The sequence below is a fragment of the Electrophorus electricus genome, chromosome 10 (genome assembly GCF_041902795.1).
Source record: "Electrophorus electricus isolate QZ-2024a chromosome 10, ASM4190279v1, whole genome shotgun sequence".
Classification (NCBI taxonomy): Eukaryota; Metazoa; Chordata; class Actinopteri; order Gymnotiformes; family Gymnotidae; genus Electrophorus; species Electrophorus electricus.
The window spans coordinates 2,962,583-2,977,878 of record NC_137506.1 but is presented as its reverse complement, the minus strand read 5'-3'; the positions used below and the strand labels follow the sequence as shown (position 1 = coordinate 2,977,878).

Here is a 15,296-nt window from a genome sequence, read left to right as displayed (position 1 = left end):
GATTCATTCGTACATTAATTCTTATGTTTTGTCTTTGTATGTGTGCATGGCTGTGTATGTTATAGTAGGAAAAGGTAAAGTGCAGATGGTATAATGCCCACACTAGCCTGGGGATACTCTCTCTCTCTCTCTCTCTCTCTCTCCCTCCCTCCCTCCCTCTCTCTCTCTCTCTCTCTCTCTCTCTCTCTCCCTCCCTCCCTCCCTCTCTCTCTCTCTCTCTCTCTCTCTCTCTCTCTCTCCCTCCCTCTCTCTCTCTCCCTCCTCCCTCTCTCTCTCTCTCTCTCTCTCCCTCCCTCCTCCCTCCCCTCTCTCTCTCTCTCTCTCTCTCTCCCCTCTCCTCTCTCTCTCTCCTCCCTCCCTCTCTCTCTCTCTCTCTCTCTCTCTCCCTCTCTCTCTCTCTCTCTCTCTCTCTCTCCTCCCTCCTCTCTCTCTCTCTCTCTCTCCCTCCCTCTCTCTCTCTCTCTCTCTCTCTCTCTCTCTCTCTCTCTCTCCCTCTCTCTCTCTCTCTCTCTCTCTCTCTCTCTCTCTCTCTCTCTCTCTCTCTCTCTCTCTCTCTCTCTCCCTCCCTCTCTCTCTCTCTCTCTCTCTCTCTCTCTCCCTCCCTCCCTCCCTCTCTCTCTCTCTCTCTCTCTCTTTGGTTTAGCACTGGTGCAATAAAAGAAGATGAGCAGGAAAAGCAAGGTACGTCACGCGCGTCTCGATCAGGAAGTACAGCGATCAGGGTCCCGATCTGGGTTTCCCAAACCCATCATAAAACAAAGATGACTATTTGTAAACGGTAGAGTGAGCATTACACGGAGCAGCCTACTGGAGGGCACTACCTGAGCTGTGGCTGATCTGACCAGAACGGGTCTTCTATGCAGACGGCACCATTTCCCAGAGGGTCTGTGATGTATTACATTCCTTATGGTCTCCAATGCAGGATGCTTTGTACTGTCACACCATGTGTGGTCAGACCAAATGTACAATCGTTTTGAGTGAAGGAATCCTACAAAAATCTGTTAATAATAAAAGACATCTACTCTACACTCTCCTAATAAACTGTATCTGATTCGTACAAACCTCCACAAACGAGGTAATAATTATATTAGTTCAGAATACAGCAAATAGTTAATCATCACTAAAAATATATAGAATAAGAAAAGAATAAAATTGCAGACAAACTTTGTGCGTGTTTTCTAAGGTCTGTGAAAAAAAAGTCAATGTGTACGATGCTTAAAGCACGCAGGAGCAGTAAGGCTGAGGGCTACATCAAGGCGGTTCAGGCCACAGAAGCCACTTTGTCGGAGGGGTTTTCTCGTTCTGGGTCACAGGGGGACTCGACGGCAGGCGTGTTCCCCTCGCTCTCCGGCAGGCCCCAGCAAGGCAGGGTAGCCAGGAAGAGCAGCGCGCCCCCCGCTACCACACAGGACCCGCTGAAGTAGAATGCCAGGTCGTACGACTGCGTCCAGTCAAATAACCAGCCTGGGACAGGAAGAAGACCGAGCGTTAGCGAGGGGAGACGTGATTACTGACACGTCAAGTGAGTTTTGATGTGTAGGTAACCCGAAGCAATGGAGTGCTCTGGTGTCTGTGAGCGTGTGCGCGGATGTGTTTGTCTCCATACCTACGACGGGAGGTCCCAGCATGATCCCGAAGCCTCCGAAGCACATGAGGATGCCGTGAGCCTGGCTGAGGTGCTCCACGCCCACCATGCGCGTGGTGACGTAGGGCGTGAGGGACCAGTTGCCCGAGAAGAAGCCCAGCACGGCGCAGAGCGCCTGCAGGCCTGCGTAGCTCCGCGAGACGGGCACCAGCAGCAGGGCGGCGCCCGAGGCCATCGCGGTCAGCGCGTACAGGTGCAGGCCGCTCACGCGCCGCGCGTCTGCCAGCGCGCCCAGCGCCAGCTTGCCTGCGCCCGTCGCCGCGGCCACCACCGAGACGAGCGGCACAGCGGCGACGTGCTCGGCGAGGCCGGCGCTCTGCGCCACGTCCTCCATGAACAGGACGGGTGGGAAGGCGCCCAGGCTGAAGAGGAAGATGCAAACACAGAGGGCGGCGAAGGGCCGGTTCCCCAGGTAGCCGCCCACCTGTCGCGCGTAGCGGGCGTGCGCGCGCGCCCGCCGTTTGATGGCGCGCACCAGCGCGGAATGCGGCGTGCCCCACTCTGCCGCTCCTGGCTCTGAGCCAATCAGGAGCTCCTTTGTTGCGGTGCCGGGGGTTTTATGGGCAGGACCGGTGTCTCGGTCGTCGCCGGTGACGATGATGATAGTGGAGGGTTTGTCATAAAGAGGCTCGTCTGTGTGTGCCAGGGCGGCTTTCTGTTTGAGGTAATATCCTGGAAAGTTCAAAGGTCGCATGGGTCCGGCACATGCCATCAGGTTTAGTGATGCTGCTCCGATGATAAGCAGGCAACCGTCCAATCCAAACAGCTCAATCAGCTCATTCTGTAAGGTTGCATAGAGAAAACCGCCCGCACTGGTACCTGAAGAAACGCCCACACACACACACACACAAACACACACACAGTTACGGAGCAGCCTTTACCTTAAGCAATGGTGATTACGTAAGATGTGCAATTGAACACATATCGTATTACAATCCTTTTAATCCAAACATAATAAAAACACTACAGACAGTTAATGACACGTTCACAGTCCATTGTTATGATTTTGATATGATTTGGAATATAATTTTAATTGCTGACAGTGATAAATCTCTTCATTACTTTAAATAGATTCAGGAGTAGTTTAGGAGGGAATTGAAGTATGATTATTTGAAAGTACAGGTGTGAGGTGGGAGGGGCCACACCTGTAGTAACGATGCCCAGAGCAAGACCACGTCTCTTGTCAAAGTACTGACATGTGATGGTCAACGTCGCCGCATAGACCAGCCCGCAGCCCATACCTGACAACACACAAACAATCAAACACTCAAATACTCAAACACCAGGTTTCCATAGAAACAGGTGTGCAACCCAAGTGCTTCTGAAGTCCTAGGAGGTGAAACCATGTTCAGTATGTTGAATATAGTACATGTTTAAGTCCTAATCATTCCATCAGGCAAAGAGTGAGAAGGAGGATAAATGGTCACCAGTCCCAGAGGAAAACTGGGGCACAAGAAGCCGGTGTGGTTCAGCACTGCAGGAGGAAGGCGAGCACGAGATGACGAGAGAGTGAGAACTCAGGAGCACAGTGCTGTACACAGTAAAGACTCTGGAGAGATTTTGAAGGTGATCCAGCAAGAAGAGCCTAATTATACCCCAACCATCACAGGCACATATAAGAGTCTCAGCATCACAGGCACATACAAGAGTCTCAGCGTCACAGGCACATACAAGAGTCTCAGCATCACAGGCACATACAAGAGTCTCAGCGTCACAGGCACATACAAGAGTCTCAGCGCCACAGGCACATACAAGAGTCTCAGCGTCACAGGCACATACAAGAGTCTCAGCATAAGAGGCACATACAAGAGTCTCAGCGTCACAGGCACATACAAGAGTCTCAGCGTCACAGGCACATACAAGAGTCTCAGCGTCACAGGCACATACAAGAGTCTCAGCGTCACAGGCACATACAAGAGTCTCAGCATCACAGGCACATACAAGAGTCTCAGCGTCACAGGCACATACAAGTCTCAGCGTCACAGGCACATACAAGAGTCTCAGCATAAGAGGCACATACAAGAGTCTCAGCGTCACAGGCACATACAAGAGTCTCAGCGTCACAGGCACATACAAGAGTCTCAGCGCCACAGGCACATACAAGACTCTCAGCATCACAGGCACATACAAGAGTCTCAGCGTCACAGGCACATACAAGAGTCTCAGCGTCACAGGCACATACAAGAGTCTCAGCGTCACAGGCACATACAAGAGTCTCAGCGTCACAGGGTGAGATAACAGGCCTGATCTCAGCTGTATTATTATTATTAATTACATTTTTCAGCACCTTTCTCAGACTCAAGGACGCTTTACGGATGGACACGGGCCGTTACAAACACTCACATGCTGATGAGAAGCGGCAGCCGATTTGCACACAGCGTGCGCCCTGTCGGAAACCACAGCCCCCCGGGGGACTGACATTGGGTGCCGGGGAAGGGGAGGAGGTCAAGACCAGGACAGAGCTCCAACCATCGCTGGACATACATGCACGCATCTCTATATACTTACACACAGGTCCCATTCATGCAGGACAATTTAGAATATCCCATCAACCCAACCTCCATGTTCTTGGACTGCGGGAGGAAACCAGAGAAGGAAAACCACACAGATAGAATATGGAAACTCCACCAAGATCAGGACTTAAACCCCTAGTGCTGAGAGGCAAACGTGCTCACGACCAAGCCACTGTGCCATCAACAAAGACAGTGGGAAGAGGTTTTGGTAATATTCTTGATGTGAGTGTCAAATATTAACTGACTATAAAAAATGACTCCTAGGTTACATACTTGTGTAGAAGGTGAAATCTAAGCAACACCTATGTGAGGATTAAAATATTTGAAGATTCAAGGAAAGATGACTGCCAATTCAAAGAATCTCAGTCTTTGAAGATTGAAGGTGAAGTAAAATCTGTTGCATCCGGGTTATTATTTGATGGAGACACAGATTAAAACTCAAGCAGCTGCCAAGCTAGCTCTTAGTGCTGATACACATTTGGGTGTCATCAGCATGAAACGAAGCTCAAGCCAAATTTCCTAATGCTCTCGCCATAAACGCAACATATAAGTACTCAACATTAATAGCCCTCTAAGGATTGAGATAAAGCCAGTCGCTCGCTGATAAAATAAGCCGTGGTTTTAATCAGTAAGGGGTAATGCAACAGAGGTTGGCAAGGTACAGGCAAGGGTCAGAACCAGAATCATACAGGTAACAGAGTCAGAGTATGTTACAAACAGGGCACAAACAGGCCAAGGTGGAAATCCAGAAAGACAATCTAATCGGGCGGACAAAACCAAACAGGGCAAGCTAAAAACAGAGGAGAGGAATCGGACAAAGATCAGAAATACGGTAAGACGATCGGAAAGAACGCTGATGATTTAAGTGGCAACACTTTGCAGAGTGTGTCTGGTATAAATAGGCAGTGTGAATGAGTAGCAGGTGATATTAGTAGTCCGGTACTGATGAACGTGTGTGTGGTTGGCGATTGGCCAGATTCTTCATCATTGGAATGCCGGGAGTCGTAATAATCCAAGGAAACGGGCTGTGTGACAGGCCCAAGGATAGATCCTTGAGGTACTCAGCAAACCAGCACAGTATGAGATTTATTATTACCTAACAAAACAATTATGAATGGTTGAAAAGGTGATTCACACCTTCAAAATACCCACCCGCCCACTTGTTAGAAATTCCATAAGTTCAGAGAGGAACACAGGAGGAAAGTAAGTGAAAACAACAAGAATAGGAGAGGTACAAACAATATGGTCTAATAGGGAAGTTTGACCAACTGGATTGGAAGGATGATAAGACGAAGGATGATAAGAGCCCCCCCCCAGTCTGCTGAAAGAAAAAGCATCATTCACGAGCACCGCCAAGGCGGTTTCAGTGCGATTCCGAACTTGAAACGAAACTGAAATGGTTCGTGAAGTTTATGCTCTATCAGGGGTTATTGATGTTGGGCTGGAACAACACACGCAGGGACTTTAGCCAGAAATCAAGATTAGAAATCGAGCTGCGGTTAGTGAGGTCATCTGCAGCAACACCGGACTGCAGTTCAGACTGGACAATACCAGTAATAAGAGAAGAATTAATAGCGGTAGTGATTACAGGACAAAGGGTTAGCACATGTGTTTTTAAGAGTTTGGTGTTGTGTGACCAGAATGGGAGAGAGTACATTTTTTAAAAAGGGCAAACTGTTCTAACAAAGTTCTAATTACAGTGTTGTGTTTTCCTCTGAGCCAATGGTAGAACTCTAGCAACAGAGAGAAGCATATTCATAATCAATATGTTTAAGATTTCTGTAATAATCTCTCTGCCTATCTCTCTTTACTAAATAAGAGGAAATAGGTGTATTTCAATCAAACCTAAGGAGTTTCTGACCAGAAACATTCATGTAGGTACCCTCTCGATTTCCACTATCAAGGCCAGATGTGCAGACAAAATCCAAAATGTGACCTTTTACGAGCAGGAAACGTAACTTGTTGAGTAAGGCTCTGCGCTGCAGAGTAACACGAGAGATGAACAATGCGTACGTTAAAACCAATCATCAGGATTAGTGGTTGAGCAGGTAGAGCTCAAGAGAATTAGAAATTGAACAAGCTTAGAGAGGAACACAGGATTGTACTTAGGAGCGTGATAAGTAAAAACCACAAGAAGCGGTGCGAGCAATTTTAAAAGCCAAACGTTCAAAAGGTGACACAATTGGCAAATCAGATCTCTAAATGATGGCAAGGCCACGCCCCCTGCCCTGCGAGCTGTTGTGTATCGATATATGAGAGCACATAGCGAGAGCTGAGTGGTCATTAGGATGAAGCCAAGTTTCAGAGCTTCTCTTATTTTTTAAAAATGCGCTCGTTTAAGAACGCGCATTTATTATTCATAGAGTGGATATGAAAGTGCGCTGTTGTAACAGAGCCAAAATGTGAGACGTGCTGTCCTGTAGGAGGTGTGTGTGTCTGTGTGTGTGTGTGTGTGTGTGTGTGTGTGTGTGTGTGTGTGTGTGAGTGTGTGTGTGTGTGTGTGGCATGCAAAATCACCTACAATGGACTTCAAGGCCAAATTCCTGTCTGCATTGTCGGTGGACAAACCAGCCGATCTGTTACATCTCTTTCGTCTTCTGACGTGAGTATCCAGCTCATAAAGCCTGTTTACTTCAGCCAACTGCTTGTTTTTTCTTCTCGTGTTTGAGCTCTGCTTCTGAGCTTGAATTTACTTTACATCTTCACAGTTGCCAGTACACCATGGAACACATAATAAGTCTCAAAGCCTCCTCTAATGTCCTAAATGATTATGCTAGACTACTTATTCCGATCACAATAGATATGTCATCTTTAGCTGGCAAGCTCATAAGAATTTTCCAAAGAACTACATAGTTTGATAAAATAGATACTTTTATGTATTTTAATGAAATTACTTTCATGTTTATCATTTTAGAGTGGTCAGTTAACTGTGTGAGTTTGTCTCCATGGCTGAGACATGATGGATAAGAGGGTTATGAATTAACATCAGGGTGTGTGAAGCAGCAAAGGTTTAGGCTGGCTGGCGCGGGATACTGTTACGTGAACGGATCGTGAATTATAGATGCGTAGCGTAGGGCCTGATGGAAAGGGCCCAATGGGCCCTGTAAGGGACCCGGTGATGCAGATGCAGAACGTGAGAATCCCCCTGGACCCCCCAGGAAAGAAGAGCTTGGCCGTTCTAGGACTGAGGAAGACGAGAAAAAGAAGCGGGCTGGGAATGAGGGGCGGAGCGTGCGGAAGTTAAGCCTCACCACCGACGATTCCGTAGGAGAAGATGAGGAAGGAGACGTTCGGGGCGAAAGCGCTCAGCATCAGTCCTCCGGCGACCATCACGCCGCTGAAGATGGTCACGGGCCTGGCGCCGAAGCTGTCCACGCACACGCTGCAGAGAGGACCTGCAATGAGCGAGGGGGGAGAGAGAGAGAGAGAGAGAGAGAGAGATTTGCATAAATACATTTCCAAAATATCAATCCCATTTTTCTGATTAGCATGCTGTGTGTGTGTGTGTGTGTATGTGTTTCTCTGTGTGTGTGTGTGTATGTGTCTGTGTGTGTGTGTGTGTGTGTGTGTCTGTGTGTGTGTGTGTGTGTATGTGTGTGTGTGTGTGTGTGTATGTGTACTTACATTTGTGTATGAAACTATGAAACACTTGCATATACACACACTTATACATTCAGTCACTGGTGTGTAAATATGGATTTTAGCTATGTTCATGTGTGTGTGTGTGGCTGTGTGTGTGTAAAACAATGTTCAGCGCAACCGGAAGTCATTTCACTTTAACATCTATACAGCACGCTCATCAACATGAGGTGAAGAGAGGTCTCTAAAGAAGAAAGACTGTGGTTATATCCGTGTATAATTCTAAATATACGATAGTTTGAAGGTCAAAGACACTAAGGAAGGAACATTCTTACAGTTCCACCAACACATTGTACGATCCCCTGCGGTACCCCTGGACAGGGAATCATATTAACCCATGTTTGTGTCTAGGAATTAATTGATCTGTGGATTGTTTGACACATACAGCATATTGTTGTCCCACCATGAGAACACACTTCCTTATCGAATGTGAATTTTACACAAATTTTGGAATGCGTTCCCAGTGTTAGCGAGAACGTTCCAGGGCTAATTGAATTAGAAATGATACGATTATGCAATATGTAGCCTGTAGACCTGCAACAATGTAAAGACAGCATTAGGCCACACGTTAGCTTCTCAGTATCCTCCAATCAGCCTGCAGTATGTGAGTAAATATTCAGAACATATATCTCATAATTGATCTAATCTATATCTCACAACACACTCCCAATGCTAATGGAATTCATTCTGAATATTTTCTAAGATTAAGTAGGACATAATCTTATCATTTCTTATAGTAGCTATGTCCGATCAATAACCCACAATCTTAAATTCCTTTTCAAATCTCCAAAACTCATCATAAGGTTATGGAGCTCATTACGATGGAACAAACGTCATGCAGCTTGCTGTATACATGTTAAATATCTGCCTTCCTGTTACAATGTAATTACTTCCGGGTGCACTGGAATTATTTATTTTTTTTACACTTTTTTTTTTTTTTTTTTACATTTATATATATATATATATACAAGCACAGTTAAGAACTATATTCATGGACAGTTTAATTTACATTTGAATGTGCAAATGTATATACAGGTGTAAGTTAATATATGTAAATCGAAGTAGTGTATATGTGCAAGTGCACATTAACATATGTATGAGTAGTATGCGCATATGCGCATGTCTTTTATATGTAGGTGCGAGTGTTTCAAATGAATGCACAAGTAATGTGTGTACAAACAAGTGTTTCACCCTCACCAGCTTTTCATATTGTGGGGTCTCCTCTTTCTCCTTCTCTCTCTCTCACACACACACACACACACTCACAAACACGCAAACACACACCCACGCACACGCAACAACACCTGTGGTTAATTCTCGACTCCGGTAACACAAAACTACAGTATGTACCCTTCTCACGGTGCACGCTGTATCACTTCCTCTTTATCCCCCTTTCTCTTCCTCTTTATCCCTCTCTCTCTTCCTCTTTATCCCTCTCTCTCTTCCTCTTTATCCCTCTCTCTTCCTCTTTATCCCCCTCTCTTCCTTTCTTTCTTTCTCTCTCACCTTGCATGACCGAAAAGACAGAAGAACTTGCAGTCCTCAGATGGTGTATTAGCAGGCAGGGAGTGACAGCCGTGGCACGCAGGTGCGAACCAGGGCGGTACAGCTGGGCGTGCAGGCCGTCTGCAAACCAGGCCCGAAGACTGCCCTCTTCACTGAGTCACTGAACACGCAAACATGCAGTAAAAAAACCCTCTACTGTCTTATTCCCGCTTTAGCCAGGCATTAGCCTGATAGTATTCTTAACACCGACCTACCTGTACTTATATAAGCACACGTGATTGACAGAGACTACAAAGCACTCTTGGACAAGGATACCTGCCAAGTGCTGTTAATGTAAATGTGAATGTTAATATTTTATGCGAGCCAGGTACCGTCCCAGGGGGCCATACGGTGGCTCTTGTGGGACCACTTTGTTAGTGGAGGACTGCGTATGGTGCACTTCCACTGTGAGTGAACTCAAACGCAACGTTTTTGAACGTTTTGTATTTCTCTCTACTGTGTAATATCTCATAAAGTAGAGTAGTGCAGGTAGAGTATAGTGTTACTATAGTAGTGCAGGTAGAGTATAGTGTTAGTAGAGTGGTGCAGGTAGAGTATAGTGTTAGTAGAGTAGTGCAGGTAGAGTATAGTGTTAGTAGAGTAGTACAGGTGTAGTGTTAGTAGAGTAGTGCAGGTAGAGTATTGTGTTAATAGAGTAGTACAGGTAGAGTATAGTGTTAGTAGAGTAGTGCAGGTAGAGTATTGTGTTAGTAGAGTAGTACAGGTGTAGTGTTAGTAGAGTAGTGCAGGTAGAGTATAGTGTTACTATAGTAGTGCAGGTAGAGTATAGTGTTAGTAGAGTGGTGCAGGTAGAGTATAGTGTTAGTAGAGTAGTGCAGGTAGAGTATAGTGTTAGTAGAGTAGTGCAGGTAGAGTATTGTGTGAGTAGAGTAGTGCAGGTAGAGTATGTTAGTAGAGTAGTGCGGGTAGAGTATAGTGTTAGTAGAGTGGTACAGGTAGAGTATAGTGTTAGTAGAGTAGTGCAGGTAGAGTATGTTAGTAGAGTAGTGCAGGTAGAGTATAGTGTTAGTAGAGTAGTGCAGGTAGAGTATAGTGTTAGTAGAGTAGTACAGGTAGAGTATAGTGTTACTATAGTAGTGCAGGTAGAGTATAGTGTTAGTAGAGTGGTGTAGGTAGAGTATAGTGTTAGTAGAGTAGTGCAGGTAGAGTATAGTGTTAGTAGAGTAGTGCAGGTAGAGTATAGTGTTACTATAGTAGCGCAGGTAGAGTATAGTGTTAGTAGAGTGGTGCAGGTAGAGTATAGTGTTAGTAGAGTAGTGCAGGTAGAGTATAGTGTTAGTAGAGTAGTACAGGTAGAGTATAGTGTTACTATAGTAGTGCAGGTAGAGTATAGTGTTAGTAGAGTGGTGCAGGTAGAGTATAGTGCTAGTAGAGTAGTACAGGTAGAGTATAGTGCTAGTAGAGTAGTGCAGGTAGAGTATAGTGTTAGGAAAGTAGTACAGGTAGAGTATAGTGTTAGTAGAGTAGTGCAGGTAGAGTATAGTGTTACTAGAGTAGTGCAGGTAGAGTATTGTGTTAGTAGAGTAGTATAGGTGTAGTGTTAGTAGAGTAGTGCAGGTAGAGTATAGTATTAGCAGAGTAGTACAGGTAGAGTATAGTGTTAGTAGAGTAGTGCGGGTAGAGTATAGTGTTAGTAGAGTAGTACAGGTAGAGTATAGTATTAGCAGAGTAGTACAGGTAGAGTATAGTGTTAGTAGAGTAGTGCAGGTAGAGTATAGTGTTAGTAGAGTAGTGCAGGTAGAGTATAGTATTAGCAGAGTAGTACAGGTAGAGTATAGTGTTAGTAGAGTAGTGCAGGTAGAGTATAGTGTTAGTAGAGTAGTGCAGGTAGAGTATGCTAGTAGAGTAGTGCGGGTAGAGTATAGTGTTAGTAGAGTAGTACAGGTAGAGTATAGTGTTAGTAGAGTAGTGCAGGTAGAGTATGTTAGTAGAGTAGTGCAGGTAGAGTATAGTGTTAGTAGAGTAGTGCAGGTAGAGTATAGTGTTAGTAGAGTAGTACAGGTAGAGTATAGTGTTAGTAGAGTGGTGCAGGTAGAGTATAGTGTTAGTAGAGTAGTGCAGGTAGAGTATAGTGTTACTATAGTAGTGCAGGTAGAGTATAGTGTTAGTAGAGTGGTGCAGGTAGAGTATAGTGTTAGTAGAGTAGTGCAGGTAGAGTATAGTGTTAGTAGAGTAGTACAGGTAGAGTATAGTGTTACTATAGTAGTGCAGGTAGAGTATAGTGTTAGTAGAGTGGTGCAGGTAGAGTATAGTGCTAGTAGAGTAGTACAGGTAGAGTATAGTGCTAGTAGAGTAGTGCAGGTAGAGTATAGTGTTAGGAAAGTAGTACAGGTAGAGTATAGTGTTAGTAGAGTAGTGCAGGTAGAGTATAGTGTTAGTAGAGCAGTGCAGGTAGAGTATAGTGTTAGTAGAGTAGTACAGGTGTAGTGTTAGTAGAGTAGTGCAGGTAGAGTATAGTGTTAGTAGAGTAGTGCAGGTAGAGTATAGTGTTAGTAGAGTAGTACAGGTAGAGTATAGTGTTAGTAGAGTAGTGCAGGTAGAGTATAGTGTTAGTAGAGTAGTGCAGGTAGAGTATAGTGTTAGTAGAGTAGTGCAGGTAGAGTATGTTAGTAGAGTAGTACAGGTAGAGTATAGTGTTAGTAGAGTAGTGCAGGTAGAGTATAGTGCTAGCAACAACAATTCATGGGTTCGGTTTCAAGGGAACACACACACTGTCAGACTGATAAATATATCACTCTGGATACACCAAATATGAAAAACATGTATCATTTGATTTGGCACAGTGAGAATGATTTTACAAAAATTCAAAAAATGTTTTTCTATAGATGCTTTCTCTCTCTCTCTTTCTCTTCCTCTTTTCCTGAGCAGCTTATCAAAGCTTATCTTAATTACCCTGGACGTTTCACTGTCTCACCTTTTTTCACCTCTCTCTCTATCTCTCTCTGATCTTTGAACAACCAGCCTATCATGTGCACTATAAGGTCTAGTTAAAACACAGCGTGCCTGACACCCAAGACGTCACCAGATTTACAGCAGGCACCTTTAACTGTTGCTATGTCAACTCATTTATCTCTCCTTATATCTCTCCATAGCACCAGCTGATTGAAGATATCACAGCTTCTTAAAACAGCATTAAAGACACATAGCACCAAATGCTCACACATGCACACGAACACATGTACACATACATACACACACACACACACACGCCCACAAACACATACGGAATGCCTGATTTATGTGATAATGTAACTCATGCGCCAAGCAGATGTGCGTGTGTGTGTGTGTGTGTGTGTGTGTGTGTGTGTAGATGTGTGTGCGTGCATGTATGCGTGGGTGTGGGTAGGCAGGTTACTACACAGGAATAGAAGCCTCTATGCTCAAATCACAGCAGCTAAACTGGAAAGGTCCACACAGTACACCAAAACATGAGACAAAGTGTCACCACCAAACACACCTGCCACCACTCCATCGCATTCCACCCACTTGGAATTCCAAACCCACCAGCTTTCGAATTAAAGCAACTGCAGTATAAACACTACAGACCACTGATTGGGGAGGTCATGTTTATGTGTGCACTTCTGATTTTGTCCAGGGAATCTCACACAGCTATTATGAGAACCCTAAGTCCATGTTATTTAACGGCTACGGTTCAGTGAGACAGCTCAATGTTTCAGCTATGCAGTGTTTCAGCTCTTTAACAGATACAGCAGTGGGACAGTTCAGTGAGAAAGTTCAGTGAGAGTTCAGGAAAGCTAGTGTTTTTTGCTGATATTCTTCCTAGCTCACCCTCCACTGTTTCGCTACATGGTTAGGTTCTGTGTTGTGTGCAAACTACTGTATCTCTCCAGCTGGTGTTTCTTGTAACTCTATATGGATCCTCGTCTTTCCATATGTAAACAACATGGATTTGTTCAAGTGTCTTTCAGCTATCAGCTTACATCACACACACACACACACACACACACACACACACACGTATACTCACTGGTGATGAGCGCCACACCTGAGACTATGGACCCCACCCAGGCTGTCATACTCTTGCCCTCCTGGTAGGTGCTGAGCCACTCAGGGTAAAGCACACCCACTGACTGGGGAGACCCGAAGGCCAGCAACTGAGCCAGGAAGCAGGCGAGCACTATGACCCAACCCCTGCCGCCATCCAGGGGTCTCCCGGCAGACACAACACCCATGGGCTGCCCTTTACGGTACCTAAATACTCAGAGAGAGCAAAAGGCCTGCCAGGCAGGGGAATGGAGGCATGTAGGGTGGGGGTTGTTGGTTGAGACAGAGAGAGACAAGAAAAAAGTGAGAGACAGACACAGAGCAATAGAGAGAGAGAGAGAGAGAGAGAGAGAGAGAGCGAGAGAGCGAGAGAGAACAAAACGATCAGTTAAACACTGCATAAATAATTCTAAATATTAACAGCAGCAACACTGAACAGCGAACATACTCGTGCATTAAACCTAGGCGGGCAGCATTTGCATTAAAGCGTTTCCGCGGCGAAGACACACTTACAGGTGAGCGCGGGGTCAGCGCCGGGGTACTAAGGGCCAGTGGAACGCTCGCGCGCGACGAACCAGGCTGTTTATCTTCTCGCGCTCAGCATCGCGCGCCGCTCCGTTTTTGAGCAGCGCTCGAAGGTGACCACACCTCATAGGAGGAGAGTTCTGCACCGGACAGCCTTCTTAAGTTTTTTTTTTTTTTTAATATATGTATTTATATACTTTTATTAAGCTATCGACCTCAGATAACAGCGAAGCGCTGACGGGGAGATTTTAGCGCAGGGTCATATAATTTGTGCTGTTTATCGGGCGATAGCGCGAGGTCCTTGCAGCAGCACAAAATGAAGCTTCAACTGCAACGCAACTCAACATTGCATCGCTCCAGCATCTTACAAAAATAACAGCAGGCATCTCTATTGCTCATAGCCAGAGGGCCACCGTTTCTAGCAGCTACGTTTACCGAGCGAGCGACCTCCTCTCGGGTAGCAACTGCGCGCGTCTTACCTTAACACGAGCGCCCGGTACCTGCGCGCAGCCATGCAAGCCCGGTGAGCACGCGTCGATCACTCGTGCGCTGCTCGCTGGCAGGTGCGCACTTTGCCGTGGCATAACCCCTTTGTTGTCGGTGCGGAAACCGGTTTAGAGCTGTTCTCACCGGTCCGGCTTAAAAGCACGCGAGGCTACGCCGAAGGAGTGTCCAACTTGGCGGCGTGTCCGCACAGACGCGCGCGCCACATACCGCAAGCAACTGCGGTGCGGGTAGTTTTATAACAATAAATTCTTTTCTTACATGGCGTTTTTTTTTTTTTGTTGTTGTTTTTTTGTTTTTTTTTAATGCTCGTTTTATAAAGAAACAGGCCTGTTGTTGTTCATTTGTCTCAGAGTTTGGACTGATTGGAGACTAAAATATCCAGCGCTGGCAACTTCCACGCTACAGCAGTTAGCAGACTTTCATGACAAATTTATTTCAAGAAGATAGTTTTTTTCCTGATATTTTTATATTTTTTAAGATTAACAGAGCACCTTATTCATGGGTGTAACTGCAGTGTATCTTACTGCAGTAAAAAATGTAATGAAAATGTACACGTTTCTAGGGAAACAGATTCTACTCCTTGTGCACATCACTTCTGCAGTTTTTGCTACCCCTCATATATGGATAAACAGTAGAAGAGGGATGTAGTGATAGATGTAGCAATCCCAAATGATAGCATCATCAGAAAAAAGAACCCGAAAAGCTCGAGAAATACCTCGAGAGGAGCTGGTTCCCGTGGTAATCGGAGCACTAGGGGCTGTGACCCCCAGACTGGGAGAATGTCTCCAGCAGATCCCAGTAACAACATCCGAGATCTCCGTCCAGAAGAGTGCAGTCCTGGGAACTGCTGAGATACTACGCAAGACCCTCAAGCTCCCAGACCTCTGGTAGAGGAC

The 15,296-nt window shown here is 45.6% G+C and overlaps 1 protein-coding gene across 3 annotated transcripts; it reads right to left on the bottom strand.

Annotated features, from left to right (window-relative positions):
* Positions 1–586: 586 nt before the first annotated feature.
* Positions 587–15,296, bottom strand: slc16a9a (solute carrier family 16 member 9a). 3 transcript variants are annotated; one of them, XM_081722260.1, is made up of 6 exons: positions 15,116–15,296; positions 13,352–13,601; positions 7,410–7,553; positions 2,791–2,886; positions 1,607–2,464; positions 587–1,464 (listed from the first exon to the last, which is right to left on the bottom strand). In XM_081722260.1, the coding sequence occupies exons 2-6, from the start codon at positions 13,554–13,556 to the stop codon at positions 1,262–1,264; spliced, it is 1,506 nt and encodes a 501-aa protein (XP_081578386.1). In that variant the 5' UTR covers positions 13,557–13,601; positions 15,116–15,296; the 3' UTR covers positions 587–1,261. The 3 variants fall into 3 exon arrangements, with proteins under 3 accessions (XP_081578386.1, XP_035388860.1, XP_081578385.1); XM_035532967.2 differs by lacking the exon at positions 15,116–15,296 and adding an exon at positions 14,373–14,516; XM_081722259.1 differs by lacking the exon at positions 15,116–15,296 and adding an exon at positions 13,882–14,340.

Excerpts from the sequence above, each read along its gene's own strand:
- slc16a9a (XM_081722260.1), bottom strand. The coding sequence starts at position 13,556 with ATGGGTGTTGTGTCTGCCGGGAGACCCCTGGATGGCGGCAGGGGTTGG. Across the intron at positions 7,554-13,351 it reads AGGTGTGGCGCTCATCACCA|GTCCTCTCTGCAGCGTGTGC; the intron begins GTGAGTATACGT and ends CGCTCATTGCAG. Across the intron at positions 2,465-2,790 it reads TCTGGGCATCGTTACTACAG|GTACCAGTGCGGGCGGTTTT; the intron begins GTGTGGCCCCTC and ends GCGTTTCTTCAG.